The sequence below is a fragment of the Ylistrum balloti genome, unplaced genomic scaffold, assembly GCF_031769215.1.
Source record: "Ylistrum balloti isolate Yb309-2 unplaced genomic scaffold, AGI_CSIRO_Ybal_v1 Utg369700, whole genome shotgun sequence".
Taxonomy (NCBI): domain Eukaryota; kingdom Metazoa; phylum Mollusca; class Bivalvia; order Pectinida; family Pectinidae; genus Ylistrum; species Ylistrum balloti.
The window spans coordinates 777,392-800,467 of NW_026781931.1; the positions used below are offsets into that span (position 1 = coordinate 777,392).

A 23,076-nucleotide genomic window follows, 5' to 3' on the forward strand; every position below is an offset into this window, starting at 1 on the left:
ATACAATATAGAATAGCCTAGATCGTCTGTGACACTGTGATATACAATATAGAATAGTCTAGATCGTCTGTGACACTGTTATATACAATATAGAATAGTCTAGATCGTCTGTGATACTGTTATATACAATATAGAATAGTCTAGATCGTCTGTGATACTGTGATATACAATATAGAATAGCCTAGATCGTCTGTGATACTGTGATATACAATATAGAATATTCTAGATCGTCTGTGACACACTGTGATATACAATATAGAATAGCCTAGATCGTCTGTGATACTGTGATATACAATATAGAATAGTCTAGATCGTCTGTGACACACTGTGATATACAATATAGAATAGTCTAGATCGTCTGTGACACTGTGATATACAATATAGAATAGTCTAGATCGTCTGTGACACTGTGATATACAATATAGAATAGTCTAGATCGTCTGTGACACACTGTGATATACAATATAGAATAGTCTAGATCGTCTGTGACACTGTTATATACAATATAGAATAGCCTAGATCGTCTGTGACACTGTGATATACAATATAGAATAGTCTAGATCGTCTGTGACACACTGTGATATACAATATAGAATAGCCTAGATCGTCTGTGGCACTGATATACAATATAGAATAGTCTAGATCGTCTGTGATACACTGTGATATACAATATAGAATAGTCTAGATCGTCTGTGACACTGTGATATACAATATAGAATAGTCTAGATCGTCTGTGATACACTGTGATATACAATATAGAATAGCCTAGATCGTCTGTGACACTGTGATATACAATATAGAATAGTCTAGATCGTCTGTGACACGGTGATATACAATATAGAATAGTCTAGATCGTCTGTGATACTGTGATATACAATATAGAATAGTCTAGATCGTCTGTGACACACTGTGATATACAATATAGAATAGTCTAGGTCGTCTGTGACACTGTGATATACAATATAGAATAGTCTAGATCGTCTGTGACACTGTGATATACAATATAGAATAGTCTAGATCGTCTGTGACACGCTGTGATATACAATATAGAATAGCCTAGATCGTCTGTGACACTGATATACAATATAGAATAGTCTAGATCGTCTGTGATACACTGTGATATACAATATAGAATAGTCTAGATCGTCTGTGACACTGTGATATACAATATAGAATAGTCTAGATCGTCTGTGATACACTGTGATATACAATATAGAATAGTCTAGATCGTCTGTGACACTGTGATATACAATATAGAATAGTCTAGATCGTCTGTGACACGGTGATATACAATATAGAATAGTCTAGATCGTCTGTGATACTGTGATATACAATATAGAATAGTCTAGATCGTCTGTGACACACTGTGATATACAATATAGAATAGTCTAGATCGTCTGTGACACACTGTAATATGCAATATAGAATAGTCTAGATCGTCTGTGACACTGTGATATACAATATAGAATAACCTAGATCGTCTGTGACACTGTGATATACAATATAGAATAGCCTAGATCGTCTGTGACACTGTGATATACAATATAGAATAGCCTAGATCGTCTGTGACACTGTGATATGCAATATAGAATAACCCAGGGCGTCTGCGACACTGTGATATACAATATAAACACCGTAAGGCTATACAAACGGAATATAACTTGTAGTGATGTACCAATGACAACTTGTCGCTTAGGTCACCATGGACGCCTGGTACAATGTCGTCATCGTCACAGCATGATCGTTGATATGGTCACTGTAAAGTCACTGTCGCAGATGTATATTATGTAACGTATGTAATTGCAGGATTGTATATATGTCACTTCTGACACTACGATTGACTCATCATTTTAGACCTATAGTTTATATATCAAACTCGGGAGTAATTACGACAGGCAATCCAAACCTATATGATACATTGTGTTAATTCATTGATATGTTGGACATTGCAACACAATTAACGAAGGAAAACATTTTGCCCTATCCTGGCCTTGGAGTCACGATCTACGGCACGCAATCGTCTACCCAAGAAATTCCATACTGCTTAACCATTTGCCTTCCTTCGTTCATTGTAGTACAATATCATATATATTTGTATTTCAAACCAGTTCACTGTTTAATAAATAGTAACGTGTACAGCCCATCGTTCTGACGGCTTGTAGTGAAATAAAAAATGGCTGAATATCGATCCATAACTCCTGATTGATAAACACATGTGTCTAGAGTTTCTAGAGCAAACTGACAATGATGATATCAAGTTGTATGGATGATATCCATACTCAGTACACACAAAGCCATTGAACCTTTATATAGTACCAGTATAGGTAGTATCTACATCAGAGTACAAAATATGTCCTCACGTACCGGGGTCTGATTCTCCACACACATCCTTTACAATGCTTTAATCGTACAAAGATTGTAGAAACATAGCTACAATTGTACATACAAAGACTGTACAGACATAGCTACAATTGTACATACAAAGACTGTACAGACATAGCTACAATTGTACATACAAAGACTGTACAGACATAGCTACAATTGTACATACAAAGACTGTACAGACATAGCTTCAATTGTACATACAAAGGCTGTACAGACATAGCTACAATTGTAATACAAAGAATGTACAGGCATAGCTACAGTTATACAAATATTATAAATCGGTCCTTCATTTTCAGGTACACATGTATTTTATTGATTTCATATTTGTTCAAGTAAGCGTCGTCAAATGAAAATTGAATCGTTAATGACAATACTCCGATTTCATTAAATCTTGTAGGTGTAAGGATACTTGTTTCTTGTCACCAGTGATCCGGGGAAATTTAGACGGTAAAGCCAGGGAGACAATAAGTCAAGACATCGTGTCCTTGACGTCACGTTTGGTATCAAATGTAATACCTGTAATGCTTAGGGGATATTAAAGGTGTTCTATCAACAATGACAAAAATCAATATTTCTTGCTTGTCTGACAGGAAATATCCGTAGATTGTGTAAGCGACGTAACGAAATCGTATCTCTTGATTGCCTTCAGGTATCAATTTTACGCGGCTCAATAACTTTGACATTCATTCTTGCCGAGTTGTTTAAATGTAATTATTTTAATACCACAAAAAACGCTATACTCACAGGCACATTTAATGAAATATTTTCGCCTTTAAATAGGTAGTCCTTCCCCTTCCTCCAATGCGGTATATTTCTCTAGTGAGTATTCAAGCAAAACGTTTATTAAAAAAGCACTATAATCATGTCATATTTTTTGTATTTCATTTTCCCAGCCAGATGAGGAAATTGATGAGTGAATTCAACGGATCCGCTGATGCTTTAGTGAGGAAGCTCAGTCACCAATCTGACGGTCACACGCAAATTAACATGTTCAACGAGTTCAACCATATCGCATTGGACTTAATTGGAAAGGCAATGTATCTATTCTCCTCCTATTTAATTGGAAAGGCAATGTATCTATTGCCTTCCTGTAGATGTAAGACCGGATGCTACGAATAGGTGATGGTGTATCTATTTATTTGTTAAACTGATCACTCGTTATTAGGAAGATGCCATGCCCAATAGCAATCAAGTTACATCTCTGTTTCTCCATTTGTCTACCCGCTCTGTCTGTTCGGTTTCTTTTTGCTTCGACAAAATGTTTCAAGTTCTGTAATGTCACTTACCTGAAACGTTACCCAATATTTCTTCGAAGGAGGTGCTTGCTTAGGAGTGATTTTCTTATCCTGAGGTCAAATTACAAGGTCAATGTTGCTATACTTAGAAACCCGTTTTCAGCAGATTACCTTCAGATCTATTTGATGATAACACAGAGGTCAAACTTCAAAGTCACCAACACAATTAATAGAAATGGGAATGAATTTTATTGGCAAATATATTTACTTAATGCATGATTAAGTATATTTGACTGAAATCAAATGAGAAGTCACCTGATCACAGGTCAAGGTCAAACTATTTTTTGTGCCAGATATTGTTTCATGACACTCTAGCAGATATTTATTACATGATGTAATAGATCATTATGGATTGAAATTAGATAAGAAGTCGACCGACCACAGGTCATGTCCATCAGGTCACAGGTCAGCTCATGTCAAATTATAAATATTCTGGTGGTAGATATTGGTTATAACGTTGAAGGTTAAAGTCAAATTATATATATATATATACATATATATGTCACAGGTTAATCAGTGTCTATAAAGCTAAATATCTAATGTCAATGTAACACTCAGGTTAAGAGTATGTTAGGGCCGGTTGTTGGTATGGATTTTATGTCAAATTGCCTGCAAATGACACTACTACAATGTTATACAGGTACAGGTCTTATTTCTGTTTGTGATAAACGTACTGCTGCTGTCAGCGTTGCTTTTAGGATGTATTTCCAAACCTATTTAGTAAATAGTGGCTCACATCTAAATATACAAAATTACGAAAGGATTTTAATTGTGGTCATTATTTAAATTTTGACAATTTTCAAAAACAATTTAGATGTGTTTCTAGGTCTCATAATTTAGACCTGAACATTACTGACGAGTTCCACGACAAAACAGCTGTATGCTGCAGTTTAGTTAACTTTCTAAGTTTGAAATATCATATTTTCTAGTACAATCTTCTCTTTCTCATTGTTGTGTTTATCTTTTATTTTTACTGGTGTTGTACAGTATAATTTTGCTTACTTAATATGAAAAAACTATCAAATAATTTGTTTTCATTGAGGATGTCGAAACAAACAGGCAACTACCAAATGATAAAAGTATTACATGATGGCTGACTGAGAACTTTTCATACGTAAATAGGTCGCTTGCAGCGAAGACTTTGAAACCATCAACAGTGACACAAATCCATTTAGCAGGGCTTTCCGTGATGTATTTGAAGGCATCATAAAAAATGGAAGAAATCCTCTCATGATGGTTAGTAATGCAAGGTTATGTTTACCATGTCTCGTTGATGGGTTCTACAATCTGTAATTTATCATATCAGTGATTCCTGTCGTCTAATATATCATATAAGTGATTCCTGTAGACACTACACTTTTATGTTGATGAGCCCTGTCGACACTACACTGTGATTTTATATCATGTCATGACATGTACTGTCATGTAGACACTCTAATGTCTTAGTCTTCTAGACACTAAACTTTAATGTTGAAGAACCCTGAAATTATTATAAAGTTAATGAGCCCTGTAATCACTTTGATGTTGATGAGCCCTGTAATCACTTTGATGTTGATGAGCCCTGTAATCACTGTAATGTTGATGAGCTCTGGAATCACTTTAATGTTGATGAGCCCTGTAATCACTTTTATATTGATGAGCCCTGTAATCACTATTATATTGATGAGCCCTGTAATCACTATAATGTTGATGAGCCCTGTAATCACTATTATATTGATGAGCCCTGTAATCACTATTATATTGATGAGCCCTGTAATCACTGTTATATTGATGAGCCCTGTAATCACTATAATGTTGATGAGCCCTGTAATCACTGTTATATTGATGAGCCCTGTAATCACTTTAATGTTGATGAGCCCTGTAATCACTATTATATTGATGAACCCTGTAATCACTATAGTGTAATCACTGTAATATTTGATGTAATCACCTGTAATCACTGTTATATTGATGAGCCCTGTAATCACTGTTATATTGATGAGCCCTGTAATCACTATTATATTGATGAGCCCTGTAATCACTGTTATATTGATGAGCCCTGTAATCACTATTATATTAATGAGTCTTTCAGTATCTACCCAATATGGGTAGTGAGTAACGTAATTTCTGCTCTGCAATGCTGGTGAGTCATGTAGTCTTTAGTCTTTAATGCTCCTATTTGAATGATACGTCATGTATTCCCTTCTGATTGTCCGTCGTTTAATGATATGCCATGTAGTCTCTTATCCCTATTCAACTGTTGTCAGGTACACACTTTTCAACTTCTATCAATGCTACATCATATGGCTTCTTATGATAGTGCGATTTGTTAGCCTTGCAGAAAGGTCGTAAGAATTTTTGCCTGCTGCTTCAATAGCATGAAAATTAGAGGCGAGTTAACATGTGATCTTTGTTCTTTTTCCTAAGGCTCTTTCTTCCTGTAACGGTATTCCCTGCTACTGGTCTTTAGTTGATCATTCGCCAGTTTGAAGAAGTCTTTTGGGTCTTTCTCGTAGGCGATACATACCAGAGTCTTCCCAAAATGGTTGTCACTACTCTCAACTTCAGCATTTGGAAGTAAAACATGTAACCTGGCGGGGTGTCCTGTCCATGGGCTTCATTCCAATAGCACTATCTACTGTTAAGTCTCTTACTTTTACAAAATCAAGCTTACTTAATAATATGCCATTTCTGCATTTTCACACAACATGAACGTTTATGCACAGTACAACCCGATGAACTGGGCTTACTGCCGAAGTGTGAGAAAATCGTGCTCCTTCCTCAGACAATACTGTTCATCAATGATAGACGAGAGACTTGCCGCCATTTCTGACAATAACTATGTTCCTGACGACATTCTCACACATATGGTACGAGTTAAAGGTAAGTCGTTCGTCTATCTGTTACTATATCATTTTATCAAACGTCAATACTTCGTTTAGTTATAAATCAGTTAAATGTGTTAGATCTAGATAATTCGAGTTATATCAAAGCTGCTGTACTATGAAAAAAGAGAATAAGTATACTTGTAACAGCTGCTGCATAGTGATGTATAGATAAAATTATACTAGTTACAGGTGGTTGTATAGCGATGTAGATATTGTATGTATTACACAAACATTATTCCCAATAATGACAGGTCACCCCTTTTTTTGAAGTGGACTGGTTATATACCCATATCACTTATCAGTAATGCTGTCCCCTATTTAGACAGTTGTATACAGTATATACACACATTACTTCCCAGTAATGCTGTCCCCTATTTAGACTGTGTACAGTATATACACACATTACTTCCCAGTAATGCTGTCCCCTATTTAGAATGTTGTGTACAGTATATACACACATTACTTCCCAGTAATGCTGTCCCCTATTTAGACTGTGTACAGTATATACACACATTACTTCCCAGTAATGCTGTCCCCTATTTAGACTGTTGTGTACAGTATATACACACATTACTTCCCAGTAATGCTGTCCAATATTTAGACTGTTGTGTACAGTATATACACACATTACTTCCCAGTAATGCTGTCCCCTATTTAGACTGTTGTGTACAGTATATACACACATTATTTCCCAGTAATGCTGTCCCCCTATTCATACTGTTGTGTACAGTATATACACACATTACTTTCCAGTAATGCAGTCCCCTATTTAGACTGTTGTGTACAGTATATACACACATTACTTCCCAGTAATGCTGTCCCCCTATTCATACTGTTGTGCACAGTATATACACACATTACTTTCCAGTAATGCTGTCCCCTATTTAGACTGCTGTGTACAGTATATACAAACATTACTTCCCAGTAATACTGTCCCCTATTTATACTGCTGTGTACAGTATATACACACATTACTTCCCAGTAATGCTGGCCCCTATTTAGACTGTTGTGTACAGTATATACACACATTACTTCCCAGTAATGCTGTCCCCTATTTATACTGTTGTGTACAGTATATACACACATTACTTCCCACTGATGCTGTCCCCTATTTAGACTGTTGTGTACAGTATATACACACATTACTTTCCAGTAATACTGTCCCCAATTTAGACTGTTGTGTACAGTATATACACACATTACTTCCCAGTAATACTGTCCCCTATTTAGACTGTTGTGTACAGTATATACACACATTTCTTCCCAGTAATGCTGTCCCCCTATTTATACTGTTGTGTACAGTATATACACACATTACTTCCCAGTAATGCTGTCCCCTATTTAGACTGTTGTGTACAGTATATACACACATTACTTCCCAGTAATGCTGTCCCCTATTTATACTGCTGTGTACAGTAAATACACACATTTCTTCCCAGTAATGCTGTCCCCTATTTAGACTGTTGTGTACAGTATATACACACATTACTTCCCAGTAATGCTGTTCCCTATTTATACTGCTGTGTACGGTATATACACACATTACTTCCCAGTAATGCTGTCCCCTATTGATACTGCTGTGTACGGTTTATACACATATTTCCTAGAAGATATCTGGGATGTTTGTTTTCCGTTACGTGTCATGAAGTTTATTGACAATTACATATAAAGAGAATTAAAAACTCCCAGCTTTAGAGATCCTGATCAAAGGGCATGAGCATTATTACTCCATTTCCTCCTAAATCTCTTGTTACTTTGAGGCATGTATGTTTAAGTTTTCCAGCGAAGCCAGACAAAAAATCTATTATCTTCATATTGTACAGCTTTGAAGTGTTTTCTTCTTCACATTCGTTATAGTTAACGATTTTTTAAGATCTGGTTGATCTCTTTTAGAGCCGAAAACGAAGCACGACAGGCAGATTCTCCTGGACAATTTCTTGACGCTTTTCTTGGCGGGCAAGTATTTTCATTTCAGAATATTTTATTGATATAAACAATCAATAGGATTAGACAGCAGGCTAGAGCCTATATAAGTCTTCTCCCAAGACAACATGGTGGTTAGACATAAATGTAATCGTGATGTTCTTGTGGTGAAATAACGACAAGGTCACGGGGGTTAGGTACGACATTTATTCCGACCTTTATCAGGACATCTTAAAAGCTCTGTAACAAATAATATAAAACAGACTTAACTACACATTCAAGCTAACCATACTTTCTTAACTTTCACACACAAAGGGAAATCACTCTCACAGCACTTATAAAATTGTTACTTATCAATCGTATACTACTACGATTTACAAATTAGACGTTTACAGCTATTATCATAGACTTTTATATCGATAATATTTATATCGATCAAATGAATATATAGTTACAATGCCAAGATGCATTTATCTTTACAAGTTATATTGAGTTAAAAGTTAAAATATAATCATACATATACAAAAATACAGATATATACCAGAATAATGGCTCAAAGCCCATGTCCTAAAACTGACCATGGAGCTACACCAAGCCAAGAGACGGTCCAGTTCAATATATATGAATTCAATTAGGCTTATTGAACACGTCCAGTCTGTTCAAAGGAACGCCTCAGTCTGACAAGACAAAAGCCTGAATAAAGAAATATCCCGCCAAATCGCCCAATAAAAACAACCAATGAAACAACAGAAACTATGTGACATAACACCACAAAGACTGACCACTTGGACATTACAATTACTGGTACAATACAGACGAAACGAAACGGCACTAAATACAGATACATTACTATATGATACAGACGATACTAATTCGGGCAATATGTGTTACGGACGCGACAATTCGATACTCTAGACGATTGGAGAATAATATTAAAATAATGCCAAAACACAATAATACATATTTAATGAAACAACTTAAAAATACACGAAATAATGTCCTTGCTACATCAACATAATACACAATACACTATAAACATACATACAGACAAATATACGTACATTACACACATACAAACCTCACATAACATACATACAATCATAAATTAACTGTTGGGAGAGTAATCAATTTTAAATTATGGGAGACAACTCTGTTATTTTTCATAACTTTTTTATCAGTTTTTTCTAATTATATTTTGTCTTAGTTTTAGATTTGTTTTATACTTTCAATTTATGTCAGTAGATACTAAACAATAAACATTAAAGCCTTTCTGTATCATCAATATACTTAACTACAACATCCAACAATGATTTATTGATGTGGGTGGTACAGACTGGGCAGCCATGCAAAACATAGTTCAGTTCCTAGTGGTTATGATTAGGGTTGTTTAGGGTTTGTAATAGACTTTTCTAGGGTTAATATATCTAGGGCAGTCAAAAAACAAATGTTGAGCTGTTTCAGTTCGGGTACCACATGCACAAAATGGGTCATCATAAAGATGGTCTTTATGTAGGTCATGATTGAGAGAGCTGGCTGAATCCCTTAGCTGAAATAGAATGATATTTAATTTTCTTGGTCCTCCTTCTCTAAAAATGATGTTATTCTTACAAGCTTGAGGATTTGTCCTAAACAGAGTTTTTCAAAGTGCCTTACAGAGTGAATGTTATTTAGGAGATAACTTATTTGATTAAATTCAGATATCATGTTTGGAAAGAAACTATCCATATAGCTCACAGTTCGACCAACAGGTTCATCAAAGATTCTGTTATTTCGAAGTTGATACCTTGATTCTTCAAAACTGTTAAATAATAGTTGGAAAATATCAAATAAGTATTCAGGTGTTTCTTTATTTAGGACTTTGTACATTAAGATCATGTTGTGTTTTTTCCTTCTATAATCTGATATCAATCCAGCTCTGAATAAAGTTTTTCATGTGAGGTACCACTGTGTAACCCAGTTATTGACCTTGTAGCCTCAAGATTTATAGATTCCTATAGAGTTTTAGCATAGACTGGATAGTTATCCCAGACAGCATCAGCATACTCTAAAATTGGCTTAATATGGGATATATATAGTATTGAAAGGGACTTTCTGTCTAAATTATTTTTTAGAGGTCTCAGAATATTCATTTTTTATTTGCTTTTTTATACATAAAATATGTGCTTATTCCATTTGCTATCACTACTGAATACTAAACCAAGATGCTTGTGGTCGGAAGAGGTTGTGACAAGTTGATTGTTGAAATAAATATCTGGATGGTTTGGTATGGTTTTCCTTGTAAATATTATTGATTCTGTTTTAGATGGATTAAACTGAATATCCCATTGTTAAGCCCAATCTTTTATAGAATTTAAATCATTTCCAAGAGACTCAGCCACTTCAACTGGATAATCATTGACTACCTTAAATAGAGAGGTATCATCAGCAAACAATTTAATAGAGCTATTAACACAGTCAGTGATATCATTTATGTCCAGTATAAAGAGAAAAGGTCATAAAACTGAGTCCTGAGGGACACCTGCATTCACATATTTAAAGGTTGAGGCAAAGACTTCAATCCCCACACGTTGTTTTCTATTAGATAAATATTTTTGTAGCCACCTTAAAACATTACCTTTAATTCCATAAGATTCAAGCAAGTATAATAAACCATCATGCCAGACTCTATCAAATGCCTTGCTTATATCACAAAATATAAATCTCAACTCTTTATTATCATCTAAGCTACTTACTATATTGTGATACATGTATATGGAAATTCTTAGGCATAACTCCTGACTGATATTTCGATATAATTTCAGATAAAGAAAGACGGTTGGACAAATATTTAAATATGATCTTTTCTGGCATCTAACTAAAACATGAGGTCACTGAAATAGGTCAGTAATTGGTTACATCATTTTCTATCCCCCTTTCCTTTATAGATAGCAGGACGTTAGAACATTTCCAACTGGAAGGTATAATACCTGTCTCAAGGGTTTTATTACAAAGTATAGTGAGAGGTGATAAGATAGAAGGAGCACGCATTTGAATCATTTTCGGATAGAGATTATCAGGCCCTGATGGTTTCTTAAAATTTAGTAAAAAAAGCTTATCTTTAACATCTTGTTCAGAAATAATGATATTGTCAATAGTATAAGGTGTAGCAGAAACAACAGGGGAAAGAGGTTCAAGGTTAACAGAAGAAGAAGATAGAAGTGAAATAGTTATTTAGACATTCAGCAAAGGGATGACTTCTATAGTACCGTTTGTCACACAATGGTGGTAAAGAGAAAGATTTATCGTTGGTTTTGAACACTGCGTTGGCAATTTTCCACCATTTACTGGGAGGGAAAGATTTGTCACATAACGTTTTCGCTAGGTTATAATAATAACTCCTTTTTACATTTCTTATTAGATAAATTACATTTTTTTTCTGTCTGTAATTTTCCCACTGATGTGGTGATGAACTTGCTTTAGCTTTTTCGTGAATTCGATTTCGTTGCCTAATATTTAATTTGTTTGATTCATCCATGGTTTGTCATGAACTTTTTTGCTTTATCATTTATAGAGTTCGTGTAATTTTTTTGGAGGGGAAACTGCTGGATAAGATCATTTATAGAGTAAATAGGTCGAATAGTAATTTTTTTGGAGGGGATAAACTGCTGGATAAGATCATTTATAGAGTAAATAGGTCGAATAGTAATTTTTTGGAGGGGATAAACTGCTGGATAAGATCATTTATAGAGTAAATAGGTCGAATAGTAATTTTTTTGGAGGGGATAAACTGCTGGATAAGATCATTTATAGAGTAAATAAGAAATTGTATAAGCTCTTCAGCTGTCATAGTATTAAATATTTCATCTCAGTCTAATATTGCCAATTCGTTGTTCATGCGGGCAAGTATTGTTTTACTAAATCCTTATATAGTATATGTATTGCTTAGATATCGTTAATAAATCTAAAAAAAGCTGATGTATTTGATAACTATGACCTGATCCTGTGTATTTCAGGTCAGGAGACCATATCCTGTCTATAGTCTTTCTGTTTATGACATCATTCTCTGTATTCAGGTCAGGAGACCACACCGTGTCTATGGTCTTTCTGTCTATGACATCATCATCTGTATTTCAGCCAGGAGACCACACTGTGTCTATGGTCTTTCAGTTTATGACATCAGCCTCTGTATTTCAGGCCAGGAGACCACACCGTGTCTATGGTCTTTCATTTATGACATCAGCCTCTGTATTTCAGGCCAGGAGACCATACCCTGTCTATAGTCTTTCTGTTTATAACACCATCCTCTGTATTTCAGGCCAGGAGACCATATACTGTCTATAGTCTTTCTGTTTATAACACCATCCTCTGTATTTCAGGCCAGGAGACCACATCCTGTCTATTGTCTGTCTGTTTATGAAATCATCCTCTGTATTTCAGGCCAGGAGACCACATCCTGTCTATTGTCTGTCTGTTTATGAAATCATTCTCTGTATTTCAGGCCAGGAGACCATACCCTGTCTATAGTCTTTCTGTTTATAACACCATCCTCTGTATTTCAGGCCAGGAGACCACATCCTGTCTATTGTCTGTCTGTTTATGAAATCATCCTCTGTATTTCAGGCCAGGAGACCACGTCCTGTCTATAGTCTGTCTGTTTATATCATCATTCTCTGTATTTCAGGCCAGGAGACCACGTCCTGTCTATAGTCTGTCTGTTTATAACATCATTCTCTGTATTTCAGGCCAGGAGACCACGTCCTGTCTATAGTCTGTCTGTTTATAACATCATCCTCTGTACTCAGGTCAAGAGACCATATCCTGTCTTTTGTCTTTCTGTTTATGACATCATCCTCTGTATTTCAGGCCATGAGACCACGTCCTGTCTATAGTCTGTCTGTTTATAACATCATCCTCTGTACTCAGGTCAAGAGACCATATCCTGTCTATTGTCCTTCTGTTTATGAAATCATCCTCTGTATTTCAGGCCAGGAGACCACATCCTGCCTATAGTCTGTCTGTTTATGAAATCATCCTCTGTATTTCAGGCCAGGAGACCACGTCCTGTCTATTGTCTTTCTGTTTAATAAGCCTTGGAAAGCATCCCCATATCTTAAAAAGGTAGATATGAAATATCGACACTAACAAACAGCAAGAAAATATCAACGTTAACACAATTATAATGCGAACTCAAATTTATTTAAAGTATGTTAAAATATGAAAAAAATAAAGATTTACAGTGAGACTCCTGAAAAAGTACAAGGAGACCGTGTATTCCGGGTGTTTTAAGCATTTTTGCCTTTTTAATCTAACGAAACAGTTGACTAGTCTCGATATGCAGCTGATAACCAATTTTAAGAACACGTATATGTTGACAAACATTGTTTTGCGAAAATGTTAGCTCTGATATTGTAATGGTAAATGTGCTATGTAACACTTTTCCTACCAGATAATTACACTGGATACTGATCTGGTGATCGCTTACATTTTCGTTCTAGACTTAGAGATGAAATAGACAGAGTGGTTGGTGAAAAACCTTCTGTAGAATTCGAGGATCTCTGCGAAGTACATTACTTAGATATGGTAATACAAGAGACCTTGAGAAGATACCCGCCAAGTGCTGCAACCTATCGGGAGTCTAACCACAACGATGTCATCGATGGCTTCCCCATACCAAAGGAAACGGCAGTCTGTGTGGGTAGACTTATGTTATAACTGTATGGGAAACTTTCATATTCTTGTTTAATGAAAATATTTCTGTTCGTCTTGTATACGATCTAGAGGATTAAAAGCCGAATGTTCGTGAGATAGTACTGATGTATATACATCTGTTATAATAGACCTATTGTTTATTTCCTTTCAGTTCAGTATGTACGTTTTGTCCAACCAGGAAGAGTATTTCTCTGATCCATTAGAGTTTCAACCAGAGAGATTCAGCGAGGAAAACAGAAAACGGTATATGAGACACTCTGTGTTCACGTAATACACGTGATACAATATTGTATAGCAGGTTTTAGCTTATCATAAATATAGGATTATCGATAAATCAAAAGTTCTTTGTCACAGATTCGATAACGAAAATGTCAAAGAAGTTTCGAAATGTCAAAAGAAAAATAGAATGAATCCATCTTATTTTGAAATAAACAGGTGCTTTTGAAGTGCCCCAGTAACCAAAATGAGCGAAAATACCTATTTCTTTTAACTATATTCTGATGCCTACAACGGTACATGTCATGCATCACCTGTTGAGAAATTGATTTTGAATTTGAAGTTACTGGATGTAGGAAATTCTGACATATAAAATGTCGAAAATTTAACTTTTGTTACGATGCTCTTTTCCTAAAAGGTACACACAAAGTATTTTAAAAAAAATCAATATGTAACTACAGTGCTTTTAATGTTATAGGTATCAGAATATGTTCTAGGATATATGTAATTTCAATTATTTCATTTATTCCTCGGTTTTTTCTCAACAATTTTTTTCTTCATTAAAGTACAATATAATGATACTGAAATAATATGCATTAAAATAATGTGAAAATGTTATATTTTCAATTTAGCTGCCGAAAACGAAAAATCCCTAGCAACGGAAATCAATTGTAATTTTTATACAGAAAACCAAATAATGACATCAATTACATCATCACTAAAAGTAGCCCCGGAAAAAATTCTACAGAACGTCATGTCAAGCGCTCCATTTTTGGAAAAATCAAGTTTCACTGTTCATTGTACGCTTCCTCACCTCCTCAAAAAGTACGTTGTCATGACCCCCGACATCATTTTTCGACTTTGTGCCTTGTTTCCAGTGTTCGATATCAAACTACATGGTATTCTAGACAAAGCCATAAATGGTCCTCTTGGATTTCCGTCGTCCCTGATCAAAGGAATTATATTGAAATGGTTATTACTGACTCTTTTCGTGTCGTTGGTAATGTTTGATGCAATTAAATATTTCATATCGTCTGTTAACGACAACTTGAAACATTTTGCAGAACTTTATATCAATTATATCTTTTACGTAAACCAAGTTCATTGAATTAAATTGGTAATCTATGAAATTATCACAGTCACCTGGTGATCAAGAATATAACCGTGGTGACTTGGTGATCTATAATATAACCGTGGTGACTTGGTGATCTATAATATAACCGTGGTGACTTGGTGATCTATAATATAACCGTGGTGACTTGGTGATCTATAATATAACCGTGGTGACTTGGTGATCTATAATATAACCGTGGTGACCTGGTGATCTATACTATAACCGTGGTGACTTGGTGATCTATAATATAACCGTGGTGACTTGGTGATCTATAATATAACCGTGGTGACTTGGTGATCTAGAATATAACCGTGGTGACTTGGTGATCTATAATATAACCGTGGTGACTTGGTGATCTATAATATAACCGTGGTGACTTGGTGATCTATAATATAACCGTGGTGACCTGGTGATCAAGAATATAACCGTGGTGACTTGGTGATCTATAATATAACCGTGGTGACTTGGTGATCTATAATATAACCGTGGTGACTTGGTGATCTATAATATAACCGTGGTGACTTGGTGATCTAGAATATAACCGTGGTGACTTGGTGATCTATAATATAACCGTGGTGACTTGGTGATCTATAATATAACCGTGGTGACCTGGTGATCTATAATATAACCGTGGTGACCTGGTGATCTATAATATAACCGTGGTGACTTGGTGATCTATAATATAACCGTGGTGACTTGGTGATCTATAATATAACCGTGGTGACCTGGTGATCTATAATATAACCGTGGTGACTTGGTGATCTATGATATAACCGTGGTGACTTGGTGATCTATAATATAACCGTGGTGACTTGGTGATCTATAATATAACCGTGGTGACTTGGTGATCTATAATATAACCGTGGTGACTTGGTGATCTATAATATAACCGTGGTGACTTGGTGATCTATGATATAACCGTGGTGACTTGGTGATCTATGATATAACCGTGGTGACTTGGTGATCTATAATATAACCGTGGTGACTTGGTGATCTATAATATAACCGTGGTGACTTGGTGATCTATAATATAACCGATGTGACTTGGTGATCTATAATATAACCGATGTGACTTGGTGATCTATAATATAACCGATGTGACTTGGTGATCTATAATATAACCGTGGTGATTTATACTATACTTTACTGATTATATTATGCTGTATTATTCTACACTATACCAGTAACTTTTTACCACCTCTATGTCTTTACAGAATCGGTAATTATAAATACTTTCCTTTCTCAATGGGTCCACGGACATGCATTGGGAAACATTTTGCGGAGGTAAGAAAATAACTTGATTATGATGTGATACAGATGTTACATCAGGATAACATATGATGTTATTAGTTGTGATACATGTAGATCAGTATCCAGTTATAATTACGGTAAAAACGATACGGACATAGGTGTACAGCTGGACGGCGTTGTAATAAAATTATTCATCAGCCTATATTGTGCAATAATGGTTCCGTATACAAGAAGAATCCACGATGGACAATGTTGTAATAGTGACTAGAATGTCCTCAGTATTCGAGAAGCCTAAGGTTTTCCGCCATTTGTATCTCTTAACTGTAAACTATTGCAAATTGTAACTCTGTAACCTTAATGACAGTCAAATCTATATTTACTCTTTACAGATAGAGTCGAAGATAATACTGGTGAAATTCTTACAGTGGTTCAACTTTACTTTGGTTCCGGATCAGTCAACTGACATTGAGGAAATGCTTCTCCATAGGCCGAAAGATGGCGCTTTATGTACGTTAACATTACGTGACCGATGACAGCGGATGAATTTATTGTGGACAGTGTTGTAATGGATTTGTTTACCAATATCCTCTGGACAGCGGTACTTCGGTATACCATATCAATTTATCTATGAATATTATCTGAATGAAACATCTAGTTTCCTGGGGTGGAAATAGGAGACATCTGTTCTTATAACAGTAGATTTCATCAGGAAAGTTGTATCGTCGAGATTTCACGACGACAAGTACAGGAAACTATTACAGCTATTTGCAGAAGCAAACATTTTCTAGACAGTTATATAGAGTGGTTTGTGTGTATCATCTCTCACTCCCACTAATTGATTTTATCGACCACATTATTGTTATTCCCGCCCAACAAAGTTGGCGAGAAATATCCAAATGGGTTCCGTCCGTTCGTTCGTCCGTCTAGCCGTCTGGATGCTGCTTTTCGCATATCTTTTGAAGGAGTTGTCGGATTTTAATGGAACTTGGTTGGTACACTTGCTGACTTAATCTCTTGCCATAGGTTGACTAACAGCGAATTCGGTGCATATTTAATGAGGCTACTGCGACCTGGTTGACTGATTTCTTTAATCACTCTATGGGAATTCTTTATGCGCCTTATCTTATGAAGGAATGATAAGATTTTTAGGAAACTCGCTTTGTAGACTTATTACTGTAATTCCTTGTTCAGGTCCGATTATTGGCAAATTCTGTGCATATTTTATAAGGCTACTGTAACCTGGTTGACTGATATAGTTTAGCACTCTAACTGAATGCTTTCCACATGTTGCCTTTTGAAGGAACAAATGAATTATAATGAGGCTTGCTTGGTAGACTTGTTACCTTAACCCCTTGCACAAATACAATATATCTATTCTGATATTTGTGTTGTATCTATTCCTATATGCTTTAATATGTCTCCTGTCTTACAAGCACGCCGTTAGAACATGTTAATAAGTGATTGTAAAGACAAACCACCAGGATCATATCAGGCAACAAAAATGGTTTCATTTAACAGGGGCTGTTATTGTCTTCTTCACTGTGAATGGATTCCTTTAACAATGTGTACATACACAGAGGAAATGACATTACCTTGTAAAGAGATATTGTTATGGGCGTGTGTGTTCGTTAGGTTGCGGTCATGTTAAAAAGGATCGGAAATGACAATAAAAAAACCAAACAAACATGGAGCCCCATTCAGGTCGGATGTGTCGATGGAGCTCCATTCAGGTTATATGTGTCGATGGAGCCCCATTCAGGTCGTATGTGTCGATGGAGCTCCATTCAGGTTATATGTGTCGATGGAGCCCCATTCAGTTCGTATGTGTCGATGGAGCGCCATTCAGGTCGTATATGTCGATGGAGCCCCATTCAGTTCGTATGTGTCGATGGAGCGCCATTCAGGTTATATGTGTCGATGGAGCCCCATTCAGGTCGTATGTGTCGATGGAGCGCCATTCAGGTTATATGTGTCGATGGAGCCCCATTCAGTTCGTATGTGTCGATGGAGCGCCATTCAGGTCGTATATGTCGATGGAGCCCCATTCAGTTCGTATGTGTCGATGGAGCGCCATTCAGGTTATATGTGTCGATGGAGCGCCATTCAGGTCGTATGTGTCGATGGAGACTAATTCAGGTTATATGTGTCGATGGAGCCCCATTCAGGTCGTATGTGTCGATGGAGACTCATTCAGGTTATATGTGTCGATGGAGACTAATTCAGGTTATATGTGTCGATGGAGCCCCATTCAGGTCGTATGTGTCGATGGAGACTCATTCAGGTTATATGTGTCGATGGAGCGCCATTCAGGTTATATGTGTCGATGGAGCGCCATTCAGGTCGTATGTGTCGATGGAGACTCATTCAGGTTATATGTGTCGATGGAGCGCCATTCAGGTCGTATGTGTCGATGGAGCTCCATTCAGGTTATATGTGTCGATGGAGCCCCATTCAGGTCGTATGTGTCGATGGAGCGCCATTCAGGTTATATGTGTCGATGGAGCCCCATTCAGGATAATGAAATATTTCTTTATTGTTATTAATATATAAACCTGCCATATTATGTAGTAGATAAAAACATCGAACACGCCGTAAGATATCTTCATAACTGCACATCTGAATGTTAATCCTTTTTATTCGTGAATTGTACTCGTTGTTATCGGCACGTGACAGAATCGCTGTACACTCTTTTAGGTAGCAGGCGTCATTTGCAGTAAACTTCATTTAAATAGTGTCTCTATTTTGTATTAAGTTCACGTGTTCAGGACATCATTGTCGGCTTTGATCCGGCTGTAAAATCCATGATACAACTACATGCACTTCTGAAATCCCAAATAAGGAGCTGAAAAAACAGAAACTCACAGTGCAGTTTGTAAATACTGTGAACTACACACAATATTGGACTATGTAAATACATCCGAACACTCGAGACATTTTTAGAATCAATCCTATTTACGAGATTGTTGTTTCGAGAAGGTTATTTTTGACGTTGTTTGGTTCGTTTAAAGCACAAATAGTAATGCATCAAGTGAAAGTACATCAATTAGTTTGAAATGTTCTGTAGTGTCATGTGTGATCGATAAATACCGTTTGAGTCGTGTGATCAATAGATACCGATTGGGTGTCATGTGTGATTGATAGATACTGATTGAGTCATGTGTGATCGATAGATACTGATTGAGTCATGTGTGAGCGATAGACACTGATTGAGTCATGTGTGATCGATATATACTGTTTGAGTCATGTGTGATCGATATATACCGTTTGAGTCATATGTGATCTATAGACACTGTTTGAGTCATGTGTGATCGATAGATACTGATTGAGCCATGTGTGATCGATAGACACTGTTTGAGTCATGTGTGATCGATAGATACTGATTGAGTCATGTGTGATCGATAGATACTGATTGAGTCATGTGTGGTCGATAGACACTGTTTGAGTCATGTGTAATCGATAGATACCGTTTGAGTCATATGTGATCTATAGACACTGTTTGAGTCATGTATGATCGATAGATACTGATTGAGTCATGTGTGATCGATAGACACTGTTTGAGTCATGTGTGATCGATAGATACTGATTGAGTCATGTGTGATCGATAGATACTGATTGAGTCATGTGTGGTCGATAGACACTGTTTGAGTCATGTGTAATTGATAGATACCGTTTGAGTGTCATATGTGATCGATAGACACTGTTTGAATCATGTGTGATCGATAGATACTGATTGAGTCATGTGTGAGCGATAGACACTGATTGAGTCATGTGTAATCGATAGACACTGTTTGAGTCATGTGTGATCTATAGATACTGTTTGAGTCATGTGTGATCGATATATACCGTTTGAGTCATATGTGATCTATAGATACTGTTTGAGTCATGTGTGGTCGATAGATACTGATTGAGTCATGTGTGAGCGATAGACACTGATTGAGTCATGTGTAATCGATAGACACTATTTGAGTCATGTGTGATCGATAGATACTGATTGAGTCATGTGTGAGCGATAGACACTGATTGAATCATGTGTAATTGATAGATACTGATTGAGTCATGTGTGATCGATAGATACCGTTTGAGTGTCATATGTGATCGATAGATACCGTTTGAGTCATATGTGATCTATAGATACTGTTTGAGTCATGTGTGGTCGATAGATACTGATTGAGTCATGTGTGAGCGATAGACACTGATTGAGTCATGTGTAATCGATAGACACTGTTTGAGTCATGTGTGATCGATAGATACTGATTGAGTCATGTGTGAGCGAAAGACACTGATTGAGTCATGTGTGATCGTGTGATCGATATATACCGTTTGAGTCATATGTGATCTATAGACACTGTTTGAGTCATGTGTGATCGATAGACACTGTTTGAGTCATGTGTGATCGATAGATACTGATTGAGTCATGTGTGATCGATAGATACTGATTGAGTCATGTGTGGTCGATAGACACTGAGTCATGTGTAATCGATAGATACCGTTTGAGTGTCATATGTGATCGATAGACACTGTTTGAGTCATGTGTGATCGATAGATACTGATTGAGTCATGTGTGATCGATAGATACTGATTGAGTCATGTGTGGTCGATAGACACTGTTTGAGTCATGTGTAATTGATAGATACCGTTTGAGTGTCATATGTGATCGATAGACACTGTTTGAATCATGTGTGATCGATAGATACTGATTGAGTCATGTGTGAGCGATAGACACTGATTGAGTCATGTGTAATCGATAGACACTGTTTGAGTCATGTGTGATCTATAGATACTGTTTGAGTCATGTGTGATCGATATATACCGTTTGAGTCATATGTGATCTATAGATACTGTTTGAGTCATGTTTGGTCGATAGATACTGATTGAGTCATGTGTGAGCGATAGACACTGATTGAGTCATGTGTAATCGATAGACACTGTTTGAGTCATGTGTGATCGATAGATACTGATTGAGTCATGTGTGAGCGATAGACACTGATTGAATCATGTGTAATTGATAGATACTGATTGAGTCATGTGTGATCGATAGATACCGTTTGAGTGTCATATGTGATCGATAGATACCGTTTGAGTCATATGTGATCTATAGATACTGTTTGAGTCATGTGTGGTCGATAGATACTGATTGAGTCATGTGTGAGCGATAGACACTGATTGAGTCATGTGTAATCGATAGACACTGTTTGAGTCATGTGTGATCGATAGATACTGATTGAGTCATGTGTGAGCGATAGACACTGATTGAATCATGTGTAATTGATAGATACTGATTGAGTCATGTGTGATCGATAGATACCGTTTGAGTGTCATATGTGATCGATAGATACCGTTTGAGTCATATGTGATCTATAGACACTGTTTGAGTCATGTATGATCGATAGATACTGATTGAGTCATGTGTGATCGATAGACACTGTTTGAGTCATGTGTGATCGATAGATACTGATTGAGTCATGTGTGATCGATAGATACTGATTGAGTCATGTGTGGTCGATAGACACTGAGTCATGTGTAATCGATAGATACCGTTTGAGTGTCATATGTGATCGATAGACACTGTTTGAATCATGTGTGATCGATAGATACTGATTGAGTCATGTGTGAGCGATAGACACTGATTGAGTCTTGTGTAATCGATGGACACTGTTTGAGTCATGTGTGATCTATAGATACTGTTTGAGTCATGTGTGATCGATATATACCGTTTGAGTCATATGTGATCTATAGATACTGTTTGAGTCATGTGTGGTCGATAGATACTGATTGAGTCATGTGTGAGCGATAGACACTGATTGAGTCATGTGTAATCGATAGACACTGTTTGAGTCATGTGTGATCGATAGATACTGATTGAGTCATGTGTGAGCGATAGACACTGATTGAATCATGTGTAATTGATAGATACTGATTGAGTCATGTGTGATCGATAGATACCGTTTGAGTGTCATATGTGATCGATAGATACCGTTTGAGTGTCATATGTGATCGATGGACACCATTCAAGTGTTTTGTTTGATCGATAGATACCGGTGAACCTTACATATTGTGATTTGTGTTGATGTTTTCTCATGCAATTGATTCTTGTTATTATCAAGATTATTTTTCTGATATCAATATATAGATAAAGTGTGCTGCCAGGTTTCGGTGACTACACACTCTATCATCTTTCCCCCACTTTCTTACTCATATGAGGTAGACATTCATGGACTGACATGGACTCGTCCATAGTGAACATACGCTATCTAGTTACGCTTATACGTGTATTCATTGTATTTGTATTAAGACATGTCAGTAATTACAGAAAATAAAATATTGTTTTTGTTTTGTT

General features: G+C 36.3%; 1 protein-coding gene across 1 annotated transcript in view; it reads left to right on the plus strand.

Annotated features, from left to right (window-relative positions):
* The window catches only part of LOC132565165 (cholesterol 24-hydroxylase-like), a 37,476-nt gene extending 20,204 nt beyond the window's left edge, over positions 1-17,272 (plus strand). The window contains exons 6-14 of the mRNA XM_060229785.1: positions 3,279-3,417; positions 4,803-4,916; positions 6,386-6,542; positions 8,441-8,503; positions 13,495-13,567; positions 13,945-14,140; positions 14,310-14,401; positions 16,703-16,772; positions 17,129-17,272. Coding sequence (XP_060085768.1) covers positions 3,279-3,417; positions 4,803-4,916; positions 6,386-6,542; positions 8,441-8,503; positions 13,495-13,567; positions 13,945-14,140; positions 14,310-14,401; positions 16,703-16,772; positions 17,129-17,272 — 1,048 coding nt within the window. The remainder of the gene's footprint in view (positions 1-3,278; positions 3,418-4,802; positions 4,917-6,385; positions 6,543-8,440; positions 8,504-13,494; positions 13,568-13,944; positions 14,141-14,309; positions 14,402-16,702; positions 16,773-17,128) is intronic.
* Positions 17,273-23,076: the final 5,804 nt, after the last annotated feature.